The 20,123-nt window shown below is 35.7% G+C and overlaps 1 protein-coding gene across 4 annotated transcripts in view; it reads left to right on the top strand.

Annotated features, from left to right (window-relative positions):
- The window catches only part of PIGN (phosphatidylinositol glycan anchor biosynthesis class N), a 106,687-nt gene that overhangs the window by 9,673 nt on the left and 76,891 nt on the right, over positions 1–20,123 (top strand). For 3 of the 4 annotated variants that reach the window (XM_057699927.1, XM_057699925.1, XM_057699928.1), the window contains 9 exons: positions 299–397; positions 2,237–2,343; positions 6,495–6,619; positions 7,696–7,826; positions 8,696–8,812; positions 10,988–11,028; positions 14,066–14,125; positions 15,362–15,454; positions 16,148–16,203. In XM_057699927.1, coding sequence (XP_057555910.1) covers positions 299–397; positions 2,237–2,343; positions 6,495–6,619; positions 7,696–7,826; positions 8,696–8,812; positions 10,988–11,028; positions 14,066–14,125; positions 15,362–15,454; positions 16,148–16,203 — 829 coding nt within the window. Of the gene's footprint in view, positions 1–298; positions 398–928; positions 1,063–2,236; positions 2,344–6,494; positions 6,620–7,695; positions 7,827–8,695; positions 8,813–10,987; positions 11,029–14,065; positions 14,126–15,361; positions 15,455–16,147; positions 16,204–20,123 lie in introns of those variants that run through there. The other variant, XM_057699929.1, reaches the window with a different exon arrangement.

Raw genomic sequence — 20,123 nt, 5'->3', positions numbered from 1 at the left:
TTGACTCAAGAATTAAGCTTTAGTCTTTTCTCGTCCTGTGCTATTGATAGGATATGACTAGATGGATCCATGGTTTTCCTAGATAAAAAGTTCAAAAGTGATTCTATATTTTAGTAAGAAGTAAATTATCTATTGTAAGCTTTTTTAAAAAAAATTGTAACGTAATACATGTAACAAAATGTGTTGTTAGTTTTCCATTTGTTCTGCAATTACTCCTCTGTCATAATTTGAAAAATACTCCTTCACCATGTATATATTACTCTTGTCATTGTTTGCTTTTTTTCTCAATTACCTGAAGGATGGAAGGAAAATCCTGTAGAATTTGATTCTCTTTTTAATGAAACAAGGTACACATGGAGCTGGGGAAGTCCAGACATCTTGACTATGTTTGCCAAAGGTAGGAGTCATAGATTATATTTCCTCAGATACTAAATAGGCAATAAATTAACATGGTAATTTAAAATATATACTATACTCGATGATTGGTGATGACCTAGAGGGGTGGGACAGGGAAGGGGGTATGGGGGATATATGTATAAATACAGCTGATTCACTTTGTTGTACAGCAGAAACTGGCACAACAGTGTAAAGCAACTACACTCCAGTAAAGATCTGAAAATAAAATAAAATATATACTATATTTTATTGATTTTGAGATACATGTTTTTGCATATTTAACATATGCAAACATATGAAATAAGGGTGTATATTACAATAGATAGATATGTCAGTTTGATTTTTTTCCTTCTTAGTTGTACTTGAAATGTTGAACTATACAGTTTTTAGTGCAATACCTTGGATTCGATGGAATGGTATATGACTGTGACATCTAACCGCTTTTTAATCTTTGGCAAGTTAGATAACGTCTCTGAATTTCAGTTTTCTTTTTTGTAAAAATGTAATGATAATAATAATTTCTATCTTATAGGCTTGTTTGGGGGATTTAATAAGATAATTCACGTGAAACATTCAGCAAAATGCTTATTGTGATGATGATAGCGCCTCATCGTGATGGTGATGTTGGCGTCCGGTCCATTTTACTTTGCAGATTATTATTAAGAAGTCAGTAGATAGTTATATAAAGATTGAAATGTTAAAATTTATATTTATAACTTCTATTTTCATATATTCAAGATCATGCCATTTGGATTTGTTGGATTTGTTATATTTCTGTGCATGAATCTGCAAGTAATAGAACACCTCTATTAGAAAATTTGTTTACATTATTTTCTAAAATCAGATTGCATTTCAATTTTATGTCATTAAATGCTTTTTAGTAGGAGCATTATGGTCATTTCACCTAATGAAAAGGTTTACACTTAGCCATGGGAATAATGGTAATAATTGGAATTACTGAAGATTATTATGTGTCTCAAAAGCAAAATAGACATTCAGCATTTTCTGTATGATAGTCACAGAACATTATTACATAGAGCAGGTCAAAAAACTCATATTGCTTGCTATTTATATACTCCCTTCTTTGGAAAGCAGTTAAGCTTTTGGGGGGACTGGTGGGTGGTGAGGATGGATTAAGTTGCTATGGCTACCAAACTTACCTCCTTACTTCTGACTGCAGTTAATAGGACAGGACCAATACCTGAATTGGAGACAATCCAAAGGGGTCTTCCATTTCTTATGGTAACCTACAGACCCACTCACTTCTTTACTTAGGATGTGGGAAGTAGAATGGCTGAGCAGTGGAATAGTATCATTAGAGCTGAGCTCATGTCACAAGAGATTGTCATTATTTTGTTATATCTCTTCCTATGACCTGTAAGAGCCTAACTCAGAAATTCACTAAGTTGATTAGATTCCTAATAAAATCTTACAAATGTATAAGATTAATATTTGTTGACCCTTTCAAACTATTTGGCAATAAGCAATATTTATTCCCTTACATTGAGAAAAATGCACATATTTTGTGGATAAAAGAAGTGAAATATATGAATTTTCTTCTTGGTTAGGGAATTTTGTGAAACAAGTAACTTCATCGATTTTAGATTCTCCCATCCTTAGATGCACAAATTCTTTGAATAGTTTAATCCTTATAGGGAGACAAACTTTGGTGTTTACTTTTGTGCTATTGTGACTTTGGCAAGTTAATTAACTCACTTGTAGGGCATCTGTAAAATTAGAATATGTTATTGTGAAAACAAAAACAACAGCATGTGTTAAAGCATAAACCATGATCCATGGCAGATCATTAAAAATTTTTTTCCATAAACTTCCTTTTCAGGTGCTAGTGGAAACCATGTTTTTACATATGTTTATGACTCTCACAGTGAGGATTTTGGTGCTCAGGATGTAACAAAACTGGATACCTGGGTTTTTGATCATGTGAAGGTATGTGTCATTGAGTAGCTAATCTATAGCATACCTATGCATCTTAGTTTTTACTACTTGTATGAACTTGAAAGTTCTTTTTTGCAGCATACTATTTTGAAAAGACTGGGTTCTAAGAAATTACACATTCTACAATAACCAATTAATAGTTTTTTTTTGTTTTTTTTTTTTCTGTGCGCGGGCTTTCTTTAGTTGTGATGAGTGGGGGCTACTCTTCATTGTGTGTGTTGGCTCCTCATTGCTGTGGCTTCTCTTTTTGCGGAGCTTGGGCTCTAGGCACGTGGGCTGCAGTAGTTGTGGCACTTGGGCTCAATAGTTGTGGCTCATGGCCTCTAAAGCGCAGGCTCAATAGTTGTGGTGCACGGGCTTAGTTGCTCTGCGATATGTGGGATCTTCCTGGAGCAGGGATCAAACCTGTGTCCCCTGCACTGGCAGGCGGATTCTTAACCACTGCGCCACCTAGGAAGCCCAATAGAAGTTTTAAAAAAGTAATTTAAAAAAATTAACCCTTTTAAATTCCGTGTTTCTGACAGTAAAATGAGCCCTTGATTGGATTCAGGAAACCCCGCATTTCATTCCTAGTTTGCTGAATCATCCTAAGTAAACCTTCTTGACCATAGAACCAGTCTCTTACAAATAGTGGGACCATGCGATTTGTGTGAAAATCTTTTGAAAAATGCTGTTCAAATCTAATACATTTATTATAACAAAGTAGATGTTTAGAAAAATTTGTACTTTGAAGAAAAATTAGATAAGCAGAAACAAATTCACAGGTTAATCATAATAAAATATTTGAATTTCTTTAAGAAATTGAGTTTTTTGGACTATTTGTTAGTGATAGTCATCACAGTTTCACCAGGAATCCAATAGAATTTATATTTTCAAAAATTGTGTGAAAATCTCAACTGTGGATATTGGCTCACTCCTTTCTATCATTCTGTTCTTTCTCATCTCCAAATTATAACTCATAATTCATCTGTTGTAAGAAGCATTCATTGATTGACCCTTAATGATTCTTCTTTTACCAGTAGTGTCTTTGGACTGGCATTGTAGACTTCTTAATATAGTCATTTTTATTGTTTGTTTGTAAACAATCAGTATGTGTCTGCCTCTTTCTTTGTATTTACTTATCAGGAATTAAGTGTTCAATATGTTGTTTGATAAACGCTGTTTTATCAGAATATTTTTCCTTGAAATTTTTTTTCATTTAACATATGTTTTTGTCAAAAGGGAAAACCTTCAAGTAAAATAAAATCTCCTTAAAAAAATCATTAGCAAATTATTTTGCTATCACTTCTTAATATAATTGACTTATGTTAGTATCTGCTTAAAGGCCCTTGGCTTCTAACTTCATAAATATAGCTAAAAATGTCCCCAAATCATGGATTTGATTCCTTGTGGATAGGCAGATATAGCTAGTGGCTGGCCTGATTTTATGCCTTTTTTACTTTATTTTAGCACTGCTAGTTGGTGGTAATGATAGTGACCAGAAAAAAAAAATTCACCTACAACTTCATAAGATATGATAGAGCTATATACATTAATCAAGTAATAACAAAAATATGAAATCATCAGCAATGATAAGTGGTGTGAAGGAAAAATACAGGGACTAAGACTATGTCTTTAGAAATTTGTGATCTAAACTGAACAGTTAGAGGAAGACTTTCGTGAGAGTTTTGAGATAACCTCTGGAGCAGTATAGGAAACAAAGAAATGGATAGATCTGGATTGCATTTACGGAAGAGTATTTCAGGCCAACAGCATAATGTAAACTTGGGCCCTGAAGGAAGAGCGAGCATGATGGATTTGGGGAACTGACAGAAGGGGAGGTTAGCATGGCAGGAACACTGACTACACAGTCTGAGATCAGGCTAGAGAGGGAGTCAGGGGTCCTACCTGGATATTGTACCCTGGCCAGAGACTCATGCTTAATTCTAGTCAAACAGTTTACAAATATATGCCAATTTCTACTCACTTTTAAAAAGAAAATAGTGGTAAAATATACATAGCCATCTCCTCTGTTATGTCTTCCATGACTTCGCCTTTGCTTTATCCCACTTCTAGTTGAACTTAGAGAACCCTCTTCTATTGATATATTCCCTTAATACCTCTGTCTTTGTACTTTATCATGCTATGCCTTAGTTGTTCATACACTGGCAACAATTTCAACCCTATGGGAAAAGAATCTAAAAAAAAAAAAGTTGCATGAGCACTGTTTCAATACATCCCAGAGGATTAATAAGGAACTCTGCTTTCACTTAAGCTTACAGCTGCCTATATTATAAGCCACTGGATCTAACAAGCATTTCTGTACTCTTTATGCATAAAGAAGGTGATTTTAAAAGTGAAACAAAACAACCCCGCCCCAAACCCCAATTTCAATCCTGTATACATCTTGTGGCAGAGACGCTTTCTTTTTCACATTGTTAAATCTAAACTCCTATCTTGGAATTGTCTGGTACATAGATACATGTATTAGCTTAGATTAGGTTCAACTCTGTAATAGAAAAAAAAATATTGCTGGGAAGCTTCCTTTTCTCTCAATGAAAGATAATGCCAGCAGTAGGCAGCCCAGGGTTGATGCAGTGCAAGATTGCCATAGTGGTTCCACAGTGTCATTAAGACCCAGTCTCCTAAGTTTCTCTTCTATCCTCAGAGCATAGTTTTAGCTTCAAAGTTGTCTTATGACCCAAGAGACGCTGGACTTCCAGCCATTATTTCAGTGTTTTCGGTCAGCAGTACACGGAATTGAAAAGGACTTTCCTACTAAATTAAATTATTTCAAAAAGCCTTAGGTCCACATACTCTTTAGACTGAAATGTTTGACTTATATCTCATTGGTCATAACCAAAAAGGCACATGTAGCTGTGAGAGAGGTTGGGAAATATGTACGTTTCAAGTGTGGAGCATTGACCTGTCCCATAAAATCAGAGGTTTTGCTCGGAGAGAACAGGAGAATGCATGCTGGGTCAGTCATCTAGCAGTCTCCCATGAGGCATGATAGACATTTGTTAAGTTCAGAAATGAATGAGTGCCTCTGAGCTGAGAAAAAGTGAAGCTGGTGGGCATTATTGTACTAAATATTTGGGGGAAAGAAGCCAGGAGGATATTTCACCCCTTCTGCGCAAAAGACCAACTTTTTAAAAGGCAGTGGGAATCTAACAGGCTGAGCTCTGCAAGCTTAGTATTTCATGGCTTCCCACATCAGTGAATAGCACTTTACAAAGTTGAATATTATCAGTCATGAAACAAATTGTAAATTTGATGCAAGTTCAATTGCTAAGTTTTTTTGTTTGTTTCTTGTCAGCTTTCAATTATATCTTTAGAATGTAACTCCTTTCTTTTGAAGAACTTGCCATTTCCACCCAGATTTAAAATTTCTTAGGGACTAAGTAGAATGTATATATGAAAGGGGCTAGATAGAGTTAGGGGGTAATTTTATGCTTTTAAAGAGGATGGTAGCATTATGTTTATGTTTTAAAAATTTATTTCTATACTTGAATAGATGGTTTCTCTGATGACACCATTTATATTTTTTAATGTTTGTAATAATGAAGAATTATTTGAAAAAATACTTGAGACTTCTGTTGGAAAGTTAAATACCTCTTGTTAAAGTTAATGTCTCCTATAGTTAAAGACATTTATGTGAACAATAATTAGATATCTTGGCAGCCTGTTGACTTATTTAAAGTAATATAAAAGTACCCTCCATAGGTCCTTGCTTCCATGTTCAAGTGTATTTAAATACAGGATGAATCCTTTTCTTAGAGGGCTTTATGAGTCCAGTTTATCATTATGAAGTTAATTATTTTTGAACCATATTTCCTTTCATTAAGTGGACACTTTTCTATCATACAATGTGAAGAACATATTCCATTCTTGGGACGAAGGAAATAGGAGGCTATTTGCAATGTGCCAAGTGAGAGATTGTGGTTGGACTAGGGTGGTAAGACAGGACAATGAGAAGTATGAAAACATTTTAAACTCATAAAACGTTTCTAAACTGTTGCCACTAGTACTGTTTTATTTTTGGCTCTTGTCAAAATAGTTCTTCAGTGTTATGTATAAATTTAATTAAATGTTTTTCATCAGAATTACTTTTTAAATAAAATAAATGAACTAAAATTTTTTAACTAATTTGTTACATATAGGAATTCTTTCATGCTGCCAGAAACAACCAATCTTTGTTTTCTAAACTAAATGAAGACAAAATAGTTTTTTTCTTACATTTATTAGGAATAGATACAAATGGACATGCTCACCGACCATCATCAAGGTAATTTTAATGCTGTGTTTAATTTCATGGTGTCGAGGCAAACACCTGTTCTGTTTGAATTTTTGAAGTATTATAATGTTTTCTTTGTAATGATCACAACACAACTTATATTTTAAATGTCTACAGTAGAATAAATTCTTATTTATATGGGATGTATTATGATATAGTGGCTAAAGTCACATGTGCTGTGACCACACTGCACATCAATATGAGTAAAATATATCCTGTAAGTGTGTTCCGTAGTCTTCATTTATCAAGACAGAGAGAAAAAACATATTTTAGAAGTATTTTAGTACGTTTTGAAATAAAAAGCATTTTTATGGTGTTAATATTTATATCACAAAAAGATGTAATTAGCTGTTCATTATGTTCCATTCGATCAGTGCTGTATCTAGCAGATAAGAGTATAAAGTTTTGTATACTATATTTCAGTAGCATTCTTTATATAAAACAGCGACTATTTTTGAAAAATTCATGTTATGCTTTTATTCTTCATTTTGAATTTGATTGATTAGTCTAACTAACTGTAAAAGCTGTTAGTTAGCTGCCAGTAATGAATACCTAATGCTTCCCTTCTTTAACACAATGCATTGTCTTAAGTGATAGAACCATCCTTGTTCAACTGTATGGAAAGCTTAAATATAGTTTGTTCAAAATATATTATATTATATTATATTATATTATCACAAACATTCTAAGGGATGAAAATAGTCTCTAGTTGAAACAGTGATACTTACCTATTATTAATGTGGCAAGAGCAGTACAGTTTACATTATGAGAAGTATGAACTTAAAAGTTGTCATTGTTGCATTTGAGACTTAAAAAGTATTCATTAAAATCTATTTGCTAATCAACACCTTTTTAAAAACTATTTCTGAAAACAATTTCAGATTTTTTTTACTTCTTTAAGAGGAGAAAAAAATTACTTTTAACAATCTAAAGAGCTCTAGTTAAAAAAAATTAAAGATGAGATCTGAAAGTATTTCAGCACTTTATAATAAGTTCATGTTGAATAAATTCAATTTTCCCAAATTAGTGTAATTAATATAATTTTATTTGCTCTTCTCTTTAAACAGGGAATACTCAGACAATATTAAAATAGTTGATGAAGGAGTGAAAGAAATTATTTCTACTCTTAAAGATTTTTATGGAAATGATGGGAAAACAGCATTTATCTTTACCTCTGATCATGGAATGACAGACTGGGGTTAGTCTATTGCTAAGTGATACATACTTTATGATTAAAGTAGTGGTAAATGTAGCTTGCAAAAATCTTATAATGTTGAAGAGGATTAGATATCTTAGTATATGCAAAGTGTCCAGCACATAATAATATGCATAAAATAGTGTAAAAAAGACTGATCTTATATAATCTTTCTTCTAACTATGGAAGGAATATATTCTCATTTAAAATGAGAAATTAGAGAAAAGTGTGGAGAAGAAAACAAAAAAATACTTATTATTTATCTACCCAGAATTAACTGTATGTGATGGCAGAGGGGGTGAGTTTAGGTGGTATTACTGAGGGACCTAGGACCGTTGAACATCTACCCTAAATGAGCCTGTTCCCACTGTGAGATTCCCAAAGCAAACACAGTGTGTGCACAGAGAAGAAAATAAGGCAAAGCTGAGGTTCAGGTCCCCAAATCACAATGTAGAATTCTGGTGAGCTGGTTCCACTTTATAAAGGGCCTGCAAGAAACGCATAGAAAGGCTTTGCTATCCTCTTCAGGGCAGACCTGGCCTCAAACTTGAGTGCTTACTTCCCAAAGGAGTTTTCCCTGTTCTTTCTGCCTTTGGTGCTACTCTGGTGGCATCTCCTCCAAGTCTTATTGTTATTCTTCTTCTTCATCTCAACGGATGTTCTGCTTTTTGTTTTTGCCTGTTTGTTGTTGATGCTCAGACTTGCTTTGGGAATGTTTTAAAACTGTTACATAGAGATGCAAACATTTGGGAGTGTGGTGGCTAGAATTAGATGTATATAGACCAACTCTTTAAAACTAAGTATTAATAAATATTTAGGTATAAGTTAATTCGTGTATACCTGTCTTCTTAGTCTTCGTGTCTCATTTGTAGGTGTCCATGGCGCTGGTCATCCTTCAGAGACTTGTACTCCTTTTGTCACCTGGGGAGCTGGGATCAAGAATCCCCAGAAAGCGTCAGCTCAGAAATTTGATGATACATATTTGCAAGGTATGAACATTTATCTTTATTGTTTTTATAAATGTGACATTTAAAAATAAAACCAAAGTTTAATTTTAAAAAATTACTTTTCCAGTTTTAGCTTTCATTTTGATATTTGTGTCATTACTGTTTCTATGTATTACTTTTGTATAGTTCATATTATTTGGTTTATAATATTCAGCTTGAAATATACATTGTTAGTTATTTGCCTTATGAAAGTGCAAGTATAAGTTTTACTGTTCTTTTCTTTACAAGCCTTATTATTCTAGGACTTAAATTAAACCCTTGACTTAGATCTTACTTGCAGAGACTATCAATCAGGTAAACTACATGTATGTCACAGTTGATATTTCAAACCTGCACAGGCTGTGCCCTGTCTCTAGCACTTTTGAAGGCTCTCTCTGTTGCTCAAGCATCCCTTTCTTCTCAGTCGATGACAAGAAGGAATTCCTTTTTCTTGGAGTTCTGGTTATTTTGTAAGGTAAGAGTTTTTTAGAGTTTCAAAGCTTTTACTAATCGGACAAAATTAATTCCTCTCAAATACCTTTCTCTGGATTACCTGTGTCAGGCTCATTCAAAGCACTTGTTAAAAATACAGATTAAAAAAACATATTATAAATTTCCAGACCTTGTCACTAGATATTTTGATTCCATGAGTCTGGGTGAGGCCTAGACATTTTCTTTTTAAAACCTTCTCCAGGACTCACAGCTATACTAGGTATTTATATCATAGAAGGCTTTTTGGTTTGTATAATAAAATTTTCTTACACACTTTCTTTTTTTTTGAATTTATTTGTTTATTGAGATCTAATTCTCGTACCATAAAATTCATGTTTTAAAAGTGTATAACTGAGTTTTTTTAGTATATTCACAAGATCATGCAGTTGCCACTACTATCTAATTGCAAAGCATTTCTTTGCCCCCCAGTCCCTCACCTCTTAGCAGTCACTCCTCACTCCTCTCCCCATTGTATGCATATGCTGTATTTCCTTCAGTCATCTTAGGGACATGTGGCTTGTTTCCACACTTGGGCTGTTATGATAATGAGGCAGTGAGCATTTGCGGAAAAGTTTTTATGTGAATGTGTGTTTATTTCTCTTGGGCGGATACCTGGGAGTGGAATTAATGGGTCATATGTTCCTCTATGTTTTATTGTTTATAAACTGCCAAACCGTTTTCCAAAGCAGCTGCACCATTTTATATTCCTGTGCTCTATGTTAAATAATTAGATTGGGTCTAACGAGAAGCTATGTTAAATAGTGTTTGTATTGAATACTTAGGAGATAGAACGTTATTTTGGCAGTTGATTTCTCAGTGACTTAATGTTTTAGAATCACATGACATCAAGAATCATTACAGAAAGAAAGTATTTTTTCTCATACAAATATTTAGTATCATAAGTTATAGAGAAAGGCAATGTACGTGTTTTTTCTTATTATATGATTAGTGTGAACTTTTAGTAGCTGACTGGTAGAATCAGGATCATATTTTTAAACTTTATTAGCTTATTGAAGGAAATTTCATCATAAAAATATCTTAGAAGAACTGTTTTAGTAATAAATCTTAACATTAAAGACAAAGTCAAAATCAAGACATGGTCTCATAATCATTTGTTTTGATTATTGTTTATTGGAATTTCTGAATTTATATGTAGAAAGATAGGGGAACGAGGCAGTTTTAATAGTAACTCACTATACTATTTTCACGTTTGGAATTAGTGATGGTGGGAGCATCAGAGCTAAACAATGTCGAGTATTTTGCAAGCCCTGCCATCACAGGAAGGAGAAAGGCTTAGACTGACTGATGGGTGGTTGGTTGCCCTAATGATTCCCTGGGGCAGGACTGTTGTTAATTGTGCTCGTGCTGACCGTTGTTGTCATGGTGCCTTTTACTGGCATCTTTCCTTCTTTAGCCTGTTGATCCTTTAAAACAATTATCTCCAAATGAGCATTTTGAAAGTTTAATAATCACAGAAAACATCAAATATTTACTTTTCAGTTATTCTTTTAAAATTCTAGTTTAAAAAATTTACAGCTCTGCCTTTTTAAGCACGCTTTTTGTTCATACTTGGCTTAAAATGGACTTTCCCAATACTTTCTTCTTCCACTGACCACTTGTAATAATAAAATGATTTTTTTTTTTTAATTCTTAACATCAGCTCTTGCATTTATTTGTCTCTTTCAGAATGGAAACTGGAGAACTGGAAGAGACAAGATGTCAGTCAGGTAGTCATTAAAATTAATCATGTTCAAATTTAACTTCATCTATAAGAAGTTTAGACCAAAAAAATCTGGAAAAAAAGTATATTAATAATAATAAAAGGTTTTTCTAAAACATTTCAGGGAAATCCTGTTAATGCAAATATTTTAATCCTAAGGAATCTTTCTTTTGGCAAAATAAGAAAAGCAGCCTCAAATAAAACTGAAAGAAGACTCCCTCCAAATAACACTGACTAATTAAAGAATTATTATGCAAATTGAAATTTACATGTCTGTTACATTTCCATGATTTCTTGTCATGGTTGCCTTGCTTAGTTGCTTTAAGCACAGATCCAATAAAAACCCCATTATGGGTTTCTTTCCTGTTAGTGTGTCAGTTACTGTTTCTTTTTTATTAACACACATTTTATCTTTAATTCTACCCAGAATTTTTACAAATGCAGTGGGGGAAAGTGACAAGAGTATATTGATTACTCAACTAGAAACCTTACATTATACAAAAAATGCCTGGCCAACCTAAGCAAGTTAGACCAGTAATGTCATCTGTGAACATGAAGCACAGACTTTCCTTGTTGAAGATATGCTATGTAGATAGCCTTCTTCACTGTTTGTGGAAGGCATGGCATTGTTGGTATGTGGCCTCCAAAATGGCAAGAATACCTTACCGTTTCTGGGTCACCTCACAAGCTGACGTTCCTTACTGTGGTGGATAAACTAAGGTCTAGGGTCTTATTTTCATTCTTGTGGTTATAGAAGCCTGTTCTTTCTCAGCATATTGAGAATGGTCTCTTCTCCTATGATGGATGCCTATTACCCAAGTAAATGAAAATCTGTAGAATCAGAGAACAGTCTATTAATTTGCAATAAAAATCACTGTCAAAGGGATAGGAATAACTTGAAGTCCATAAAACAAGGACATATTTTATTTACAGCCAGCCTGGATCATAATCAAAAACTGAATAGAGATTGAGCTATTGCTGTCTGAATACTACTTCAGATCTACATTGGATGAGAATTCTTTATTCATTCCATCTGCCAACATTGTTGTGTGTCTGCAATATGTTTAAACATCATGCAAACATTAACATTAGCATTAAAACATTGAAACATTAACACATTAACATTATACTTTGTATAAGAGATAGAATGGTGAATAAAAGCAGACACAATCCCTACCCTAGGAAGCTTATAGTTTAGGAATAAGATAAATTTTACATTTATTTGTATTTAGCATACAAATTACAGCAGTGGTAAGTACAACAAAAGAGGCCTCTGAAGCCATGAGAACATAGTGTGGATATATCTTGCAGGCTGTGTGGTCAGCAAAGGCTTCCTAAGAAATTGAGGCTTGCGCTGAGATTGAAGAATGAGTAGCAGCTGCCAGGCCAAGGCAGGCGGAAGGGAGCTTTCCAGACAGACGAGCAGCATGTGCCCAGAACTCTGGTAGAGGGTACATGGCATTTTAAAGAATCTTGAAGAAAGTGAGTGTACAGAGCAACAGACCGTGGTTTGATGTGAGGCAGAAGAAGGTAGACATTGGACCACACTGGGCCTCATGGACCCTGTGGAGTTAATTCTAAAGCTTGGGGAAGCCCTCGAAGTGTTTGAAGCCTGGGAGTGACATGATCTGATTTTCTGTGAAAGGGTTCCTCTGGCTGCAGCATGGAGAATAATAGATCAGAGGAGGCCAACAGTGGATTCTGGAGGGAAGGAGAGAAAGTTTTCTATGAGATGGTACTTAGTAAAGAGAGTCTAGATGGTTAAAAAATGAGATTGAGAGCCTGGGACCAAACTGCAACTTTAAATGGGGGCTAGAGAAAGTACTGGAAAGAAGCCATGGTGAGATTGGAGACACTCAGTGGAGCAGTGTTACAGAGGCCCAGGAGGGGGTGGTTGGCACAGCGTTGCGGAGAGGTCAAGTAATTAGAATCACAGCAGCATTTGTAGCCACCGATCAGTGCAGGGTTCTCATGCGCCAGGTACTTTATAAATTTAGTCTCATTTGATCCTGCCATAACTCTGTAAGGGAGAAACTTTTATTTATTTTTTACCTGATAAGGAAACAAGCATTGGAGAGGTTAAATAACCTGCCTAAAGTCTCAGGGATCACAAGCAAGTGTTTGAAGCTGGGCATTCTGACAGCCAAGCAATTTTTCTGCCTGAAAAATTATGACTAGTATAAAAGGCAATCAATTAGATGTAGGAAAATGGAGGTTATTAGCTCTTTAGGGAGAGTGGTCTGCAGGATGATAAAGAGGCAAAACAGGGACTTCCCTGGTGGCACAGTGGTTAAGACTCCATGCTCCCAGTGCAGGGGGCCTGGGTTCCATCCCTGGAACTAGATCCCACATGCATGCCTCAACTAAGGAGCCCATGAACTGCAACTAAGACCCGATGCAGCCAAATAAATATTTTAAAAAAGAAAAAGAGTCAAAACAAGTTAGAGTGGTCTGAGGAGTGATGGAGAGGTGAGGCCATGGAGACAGAAAGCATGGAGACAGACTCTTCTGGGAAACTGGACTTAAAGGGAGTTCTCCAAAACCGTATTTGAGTTTTTTTTGTCTAAAGAGCCTCTTATCTGGTTTATATCTTTTCTGGACTTCACTAGCTGGCAAACCAACCTCCTTCCAATACATTCTTTCTTTAATAAATATATATACATATATATGTGTATATATATATATTATATATTTCTCTAAAGTCTATTTTTGCTATTTATTTTCTATTTCAGGCATCCTTCTCATAATACTCAAAAACTGTTACATAAAGTGGTCAATTTTTAGCTTCTAGAATAAGTAACTTTTTGTTTTATATGTTTTATATTTGGGGCTTCTAGTGGTTTCATGTCAAATTTAATTTTTCATAAGTTCATGTACCTCTAACAAATGACATTTTTAATACCTCCTGTGTATTAAATAAATGTTTGAAGGTAATGGTTTATAATGAATATCATGGTTATCTTTCAAAATACAGTTATATTAATTTGATTAATTTCCTTGTTGATCTCTGTCAACTTCTTAGATTTGAATTTTTCTGTTTGTAGGCTGATATTACACCACTGATGGCTGCTCTTATTGGAATTCCCTTCCCTCTTAATTCAGTGGTAAGGAATACGATTTTCTTATCAACCCTCAGAATAAAAGAAATTATTGTACAGTAGAATTTTCTTTTTATGTGTTTCTAATTATCTTTGATTACATTTAAAACTTTTTCCTTAATATTTCTTTCTAAATATGTAACACCTCATAATTATGTATGAAATACAACATGGAGCACAAGCCCAATAGCTTTTCTTAAAATTTTTTTGTTTTCTAAAATGTATGTAGATTTATAGCCTTGTATTTTAGTTATGTGATGAAAATATGTAAGTAATTTTGTATCGTAAGCAGCAGGAACTGAATCCATTTAAAAGAAATTTATTAAAAAGATATTGCTGCTTTGCTAAATCAAAGGGGCCTCCAAAGCCAGACTGGGAAATGAACAGGAACCAAGAGTACTCCAGAGACTCGGGAAAAAGAAGCTCACCGTGGTCCCATGGCAGGGCCGGTCTGCAAGGTCACCGACACTAGGGGAGAGTAACATTGCACCTGTTGTACTGTCTCTTCCTTGACTCTCAAGAGTCAGGTTCCAGTGCTTACCATTTGAGTGGTCTGGCCTCAGTTACTTGTCAACCCTTAAGGAAGGGAAGGCAGGGGGGCCTCATTAGAGACCCACTCTGCTCTATCTAATAGCTCAACCTAGAATGGTAATGCTTTTAAGAAAGGGAACTGGGTGCTGAAAAGCTAAAAAACAAACAAAATCCATTCCCATCAGCCATTCTTTCTAGCCCTTCAAATCAAACTTGAAAAAAATAGTCATCTCCCTCAGAACTCTGAGTGATATGACCCTTGTAGTCATAAGTGTGTGTGTATGTCTGTAACTGAAACCAAAGTTTCACAAAACAATCCTTACTCTTACTATGCATAGTAGTATACACCTATTTTTCTTATTATGTCCTTTTTTTTTTTATTAAGTAAGTTGGCTGTGGTCCACCATAGTAATTTTTAGTGTGTGCAGAACACTTAGTTCACTACCTGCCACATAGTCATCTTTCAATAAATGTTAGGTTTTATTGAACTTAATTCATCTCTTTTGTTTTATTTATTATATCTACTTTGTGAGAAAAATAGTATAACATTTTTCGGTTATGGTTTTTAAAAAGATTTTTTGTTTAATTATTCCAAGAATTTGTTTGTCCATATATCTTATCTCTGTTGTTTCCTTGGTAAGACTGTTTTGTTTTATAAGGATATTTTGAGCTTTGTTAGTGCTAGTATTAAACCGGTGTTTATTGTTACAGGGAATCCTTCCTGTGGATATGCTGAACACTACTGATCTCTTCAAAGCAGAGAGCATGTTCACAAATGCAGCACAGATTCTTGAGCAATTCAAGGTAAAACAAGACCACACGACAAAACAGACGCTACTACAGTTTTAAAATTGTATATATTAAGTGAAAATATTTGATTTTACATTTTAAGAAATGATTTTCTATAATTTATATCTTTAAATTTTGTGTATTTGACTAGTGTTCTGAAGTTTCACATTCCTGAGGTGCAGGTTCCATGAATCAGTTTGAGGGTGTAGAATTACCGTGAGGAGTGTCCCTAACTGTTAGGGGACCATATATGCTCGTAAAGACTACAAACCAAGTCTTTATCAATGGAATTTGCCTTGTAGAAGTAGGATTAGAGATCGCAATGTTTCTTGTCATTCCATGTATATTATTATATACATGAAGAACTTAAGAGAAGTGACCATTTAACTGAAACTTTCTGTTATTCTTAACAATAGATTGTGTTAATGCAGCTTGGCTTATTTTGTTTCTGAAGAATTAAAGAAGTATAGTTTAATTATATTACAATATGTTATTTTGCAGGTTTGGTATGCTTAATTTTCAGCTTATTGTAATGCTATGATAATATTAACATTTTCTTTAAGTATTTATGAAATAACATAGCAACACAAAATTCCATTTATTTCTATCCCTGGAGAACCATTTTAATGGATGTTTATATTTCAAAATGAAATTAGTTAATTTTTCTTCTCGTTTATAATGTAAAGTATTTTCATACTTGGTTCCCAGGTGAAAATGACTCAGAAAAAAGAAGCTACTTTATCGTTTTTGTTTACACCGTTTAAGTAAGTCTCTTATATTTTTCATTAACCTGTAGGAAAAAATTTTTCCCTGAGTTTGAATGCTTGACAGGATAGATTAGGTACTTAGAAATGTTGTCTTTTTTGTGTACATTATTGCAGTCTCCCAAATGAAAGCCCCTTCTAGTGTTTCATAAATAATTAACCAGATGCTGTGTGCCTTCAAATGGCTGGTAGAGGAAATATAGGGATGCAGAGACATATGGGAAACATTAAGGAGATAAATTCAACAGGACTTGACTGGGAAGGTGTGGGGCTCTTGGCCTGGACGGTTGGGAAAGATGCTCGTGCCCTATGGCTTACAAAAAGAAAGATGGGAGAGGCAAGGATGAATGTTACTGAGTTCAACTTACACTTGAAGATACCAATTAATTACTTAGAAATAAAGACTTAGATCTCAAGATATGAGAATTGGTTATTAAGATTTTGGAGCCATCAACATAAAGATGGTGGTGGAAACTGTTACACATGTGGGAGGCTCTAGGGAGAATGTAGAAAGTGACAAGAAAAGGCCAATGGTATAATTCTGGGAAACACTGACAACTACTTGGGCAAAGAGGAGAGTAGATTTTGGTGGGCAGCAGGTTTTTGTCCCACATCCCAGAAAGACGTGCTTTCCTTGAATTGAAAATGGGAAGATTTGAGTCGTAAACATGGCTTTGCACCACTGCAACCTCCTTGGGCTTCATTTGCAATTAGCAGGGACTCACATTTAATTAGGAAGAACTATGCTCTTGACCAAAATGAATAAAAATTGTTTGAAATATGGATGGTAAGGTTGTGATTGAATGACTTCATTGGAGTTATTTTTGATAACTTATGTAGCACTAGTGTGGTATTCATAAACTAGAAACTGTTGCCCTCTGTATCATGTGATCACATTCTGTATGGCAGCCTGCCTCTGTGTGTGTGTGTATGTGTGTGTATAGGAGAGCAAAAACAAAGCAAAATTAGGATTTTGCAAGTTATGATCATATGAAATTAATTATATTATATATCTCAAAGGTAGAATTATTTTTGAGGAGTGTCCCTAACTGTAAGATTATAAAGACTACAAGCCAAGTCTTTATCAATTAGAATTTGCCCCATATTGTATCATTTAGATATCATATGCATCTGTTTATTTGTAATGTAGTGATATAGTCAGTCCATAACAAAATAAACAAATGAACAAGAAGCATATTATCAATTCTTGATATGAAGGAAATACACAGGACATTGGAAGTGACAGAGTTACTTTAGATCAACTACTTTAGAAAGACTGATCAGGGAAATGCTCTTCTGCAGGGGGTTCAAGTGCACATTGCCCACCTTCTTCCACTTAGCCTGGGAGCTGACCATGAACTTTCCCTGCTTTGATGCTCAACAGCTGCCTGTGGAGCCCCTGCTAGCTTTGTGTCACCTGGGGGCCTAACAGGTTGGTTGATTCTCACCCACTGGCTCACCTATACTGCCTGCAAACTTGTCTGGCTAAAAAAAAATCACCGTTTGTCAAATGCCTGCAGTATGATCAGAAAAGCCTGAGATAAAACAAATATTTGGCTTGTGAGGAAATAGATAATTGAAGGAATAGAAAAGAGCTTAAAAATATAAAATCCTTAGAAATATCTGAGAAGCTATTATATCCATAAAACAAAAAGCAGCACAAACTTTACAAAATGAGAAAGAGTACAGGATGCATTTTTCAAAAATGGAAAATGCAACTAAAAGTTTATGGAATGATAAATTGTACAGGAATGATCAAATGGGATGCAAATCTTCCAAATTAGAATAGCAAGTAGACCGCAAATGAAGTGAAATGAATTTTAAGTAATATATGGATTGAGTAAGAAGCTGGAGGGAACACTGGAAGGCATCATTTCTTCACCCCCCCCCGCCCCCCCAACTGGTAACTTCAGGGAAAAGGAAACATTTCAAAGTGTAAAAGAAGGCATGCTTCCAGTGTGAAGCAACCTAAGATTTGACATGATTTTGAACAATTGTTGAAAGTATAAGAAAAGGAATTCATTTGAAGATTGGCATGTGGATCAAGGCTTCAATGAAATAGATGAGAAAATTTAATTACCGTATAAAACTTTTCTACTTAGTGAACAGTATTTAAGTAATCATAACAATGTAAATATTGGTTTTCAGCTTTTAGAGTCAATCCTTAGACAAAGCAAGGAAGACTTAATAACGATTATAGAATAGAATGCAAATGTTACTAACCTCGACAATGTTCAAAGCTACAGGTTGGGAAGCAGAGGGAGAAAGAAATATAAATGGAATAGTAATGGTGCTGTTGTCCTCATAAAATAGAATGTGGAGATGATTCCAGCTATAGTTGAGGGGATAAGATAGAGGTTTAGGTATTAGATTATTAAAGTGACCAAGGTAGCCATCAGAGGAGGTAAAACTAGTGATCTAAGTGTATTGAGGTGGGAGGAGACAGCAGGAACAGAGTCAGCAGGGAGTCAGTAGCAAGGGTCCTCAGGTCATCAAGTCAAGAAATATTAATAAACGCGTGTTATTAAGAAAAATGAGAGAGAGGAAAAGATGGCGGCGAAGTAGAGAGACGTGGAATGCATCCCTCCCCACAGATGCATTGGGAATGCACGGAAGGACGCAGTAATTCTCACAGAGAACCAGCTGAACACCAGCAGACGGCCTCGGACACCGGATGGGACTGCGGGGAGCCCGACATAGCCGGTAGGGAGGCATCTACTAGGGCTCAAAGAGGGTGAAGCGGCGGAGCTGTGGCAGACGGGAGGGAGTGAGAAACATTCGGAGGGTCCGCAGCGCAGCTCAGCGTTCCCGGACCAAGACATCGATCCGCGGCTGAACGGAGGGTCCAAGAGCGGGAGTGTGGGAGCAGGAGAGCTGGATCAGTGTGGGAAACATTGTTGCCGGTAGGGTGACGAACCGAGAGGACAGGAGGGAGGAGGCCCACGGAGAGGAGTGCCCGTTCCTGAGAGCGGCCCGGCCATGATGGCGGCTGGAGGCTGCAGGCTCACTGGCGGCTGGGAGGAGCCACGCGCATAGCCTCTCTCTCTCTTTCCGCGCCTCTGCAACAGGCAGTGGAGAGACGCCCTGCGGGCCACCTAAGGCGCTCAGGGATAACAAGTACCCTCAGGCACTCGGGTGGGGCTAGATTAAAACCCCTTGCAACGCCAGCAGCAGGGAGGCTGCCGAGAGAAAAAAAAAAACAAAAGAAAAAAACCCCCGAGAGAGGCCCAACTCTAAGACTTTCTGTTTACGCCTGAGCCACCGGCGCCCTCTGCAACAGGCACCTCCAAGCCTGACTGAGACATCAGTGCGCCACTGCTCACTCCCTCCCAGGAGAAGGAGCCACTATTGTACCCACTCCCTCCCCACACACCGACGCTTACAGACGAACAATAAAGGAACCTCTGCTGGTCACAGAATAACGCAAAAAAACCCAAGGACAAGCAACCCCAAAAGTTTGGACAACCATGAGGAAACAAAGAAACACCATGCAGGCAAAGGAGCAGGAAAAAAACCCACAAGACCAAATAAATGAGGAGGAAATAGGAAAAATGCCTGAAAAGGAATTTAGAGTAATGATAGTAAAAATGATACAAAATCTCGATAACAAAATAGAGAAAGTACAAGAAACAGTTCATAAGAACTCAGAAAAACAAACAGCAATGGATAACAAAATAACTGAAATTAAAAATACTCTAGATGCTATAACCAGCAGAATGACTGAGGCAGAAGAACGAATAAGTGAGTTGGAAGATAGAATGGGGGAAATAACTGCCACAGAGCAGGAAAAAGAAAAAATAATAAAAAGATTAGAAGACAGTCTCAGAGACCTCACTGATAACATTAAGCGTACCAACATTCGAATTATAGGCATCCCAGAAGAAGAAGAAAACAAGAAAGGGTCTGAGAAAATATTTGAA

This window comes from Hippopotamus amphibius, chromosome 11, assembly GCF_030028045.1.
Source record: "Hippopotamus amphibius kiboko isolate mHipAmp2 chromosome 11, mHipAmp2.hap2, whole genome shotgun sequence".
Taxonomy (NCBI): domain Eukaryota; kingdom Metazoa; phylum Chordata; class Mammalia; order Artiodactyla; family Hippopotamidae; genus Hippopotamus; species Hippopotamus amphibius.
The sequence above is the reverse complement of the archived record's forward strand: the minus strand, read 5'-3'. Positions and strand labels throughout refer to the sequence as shown.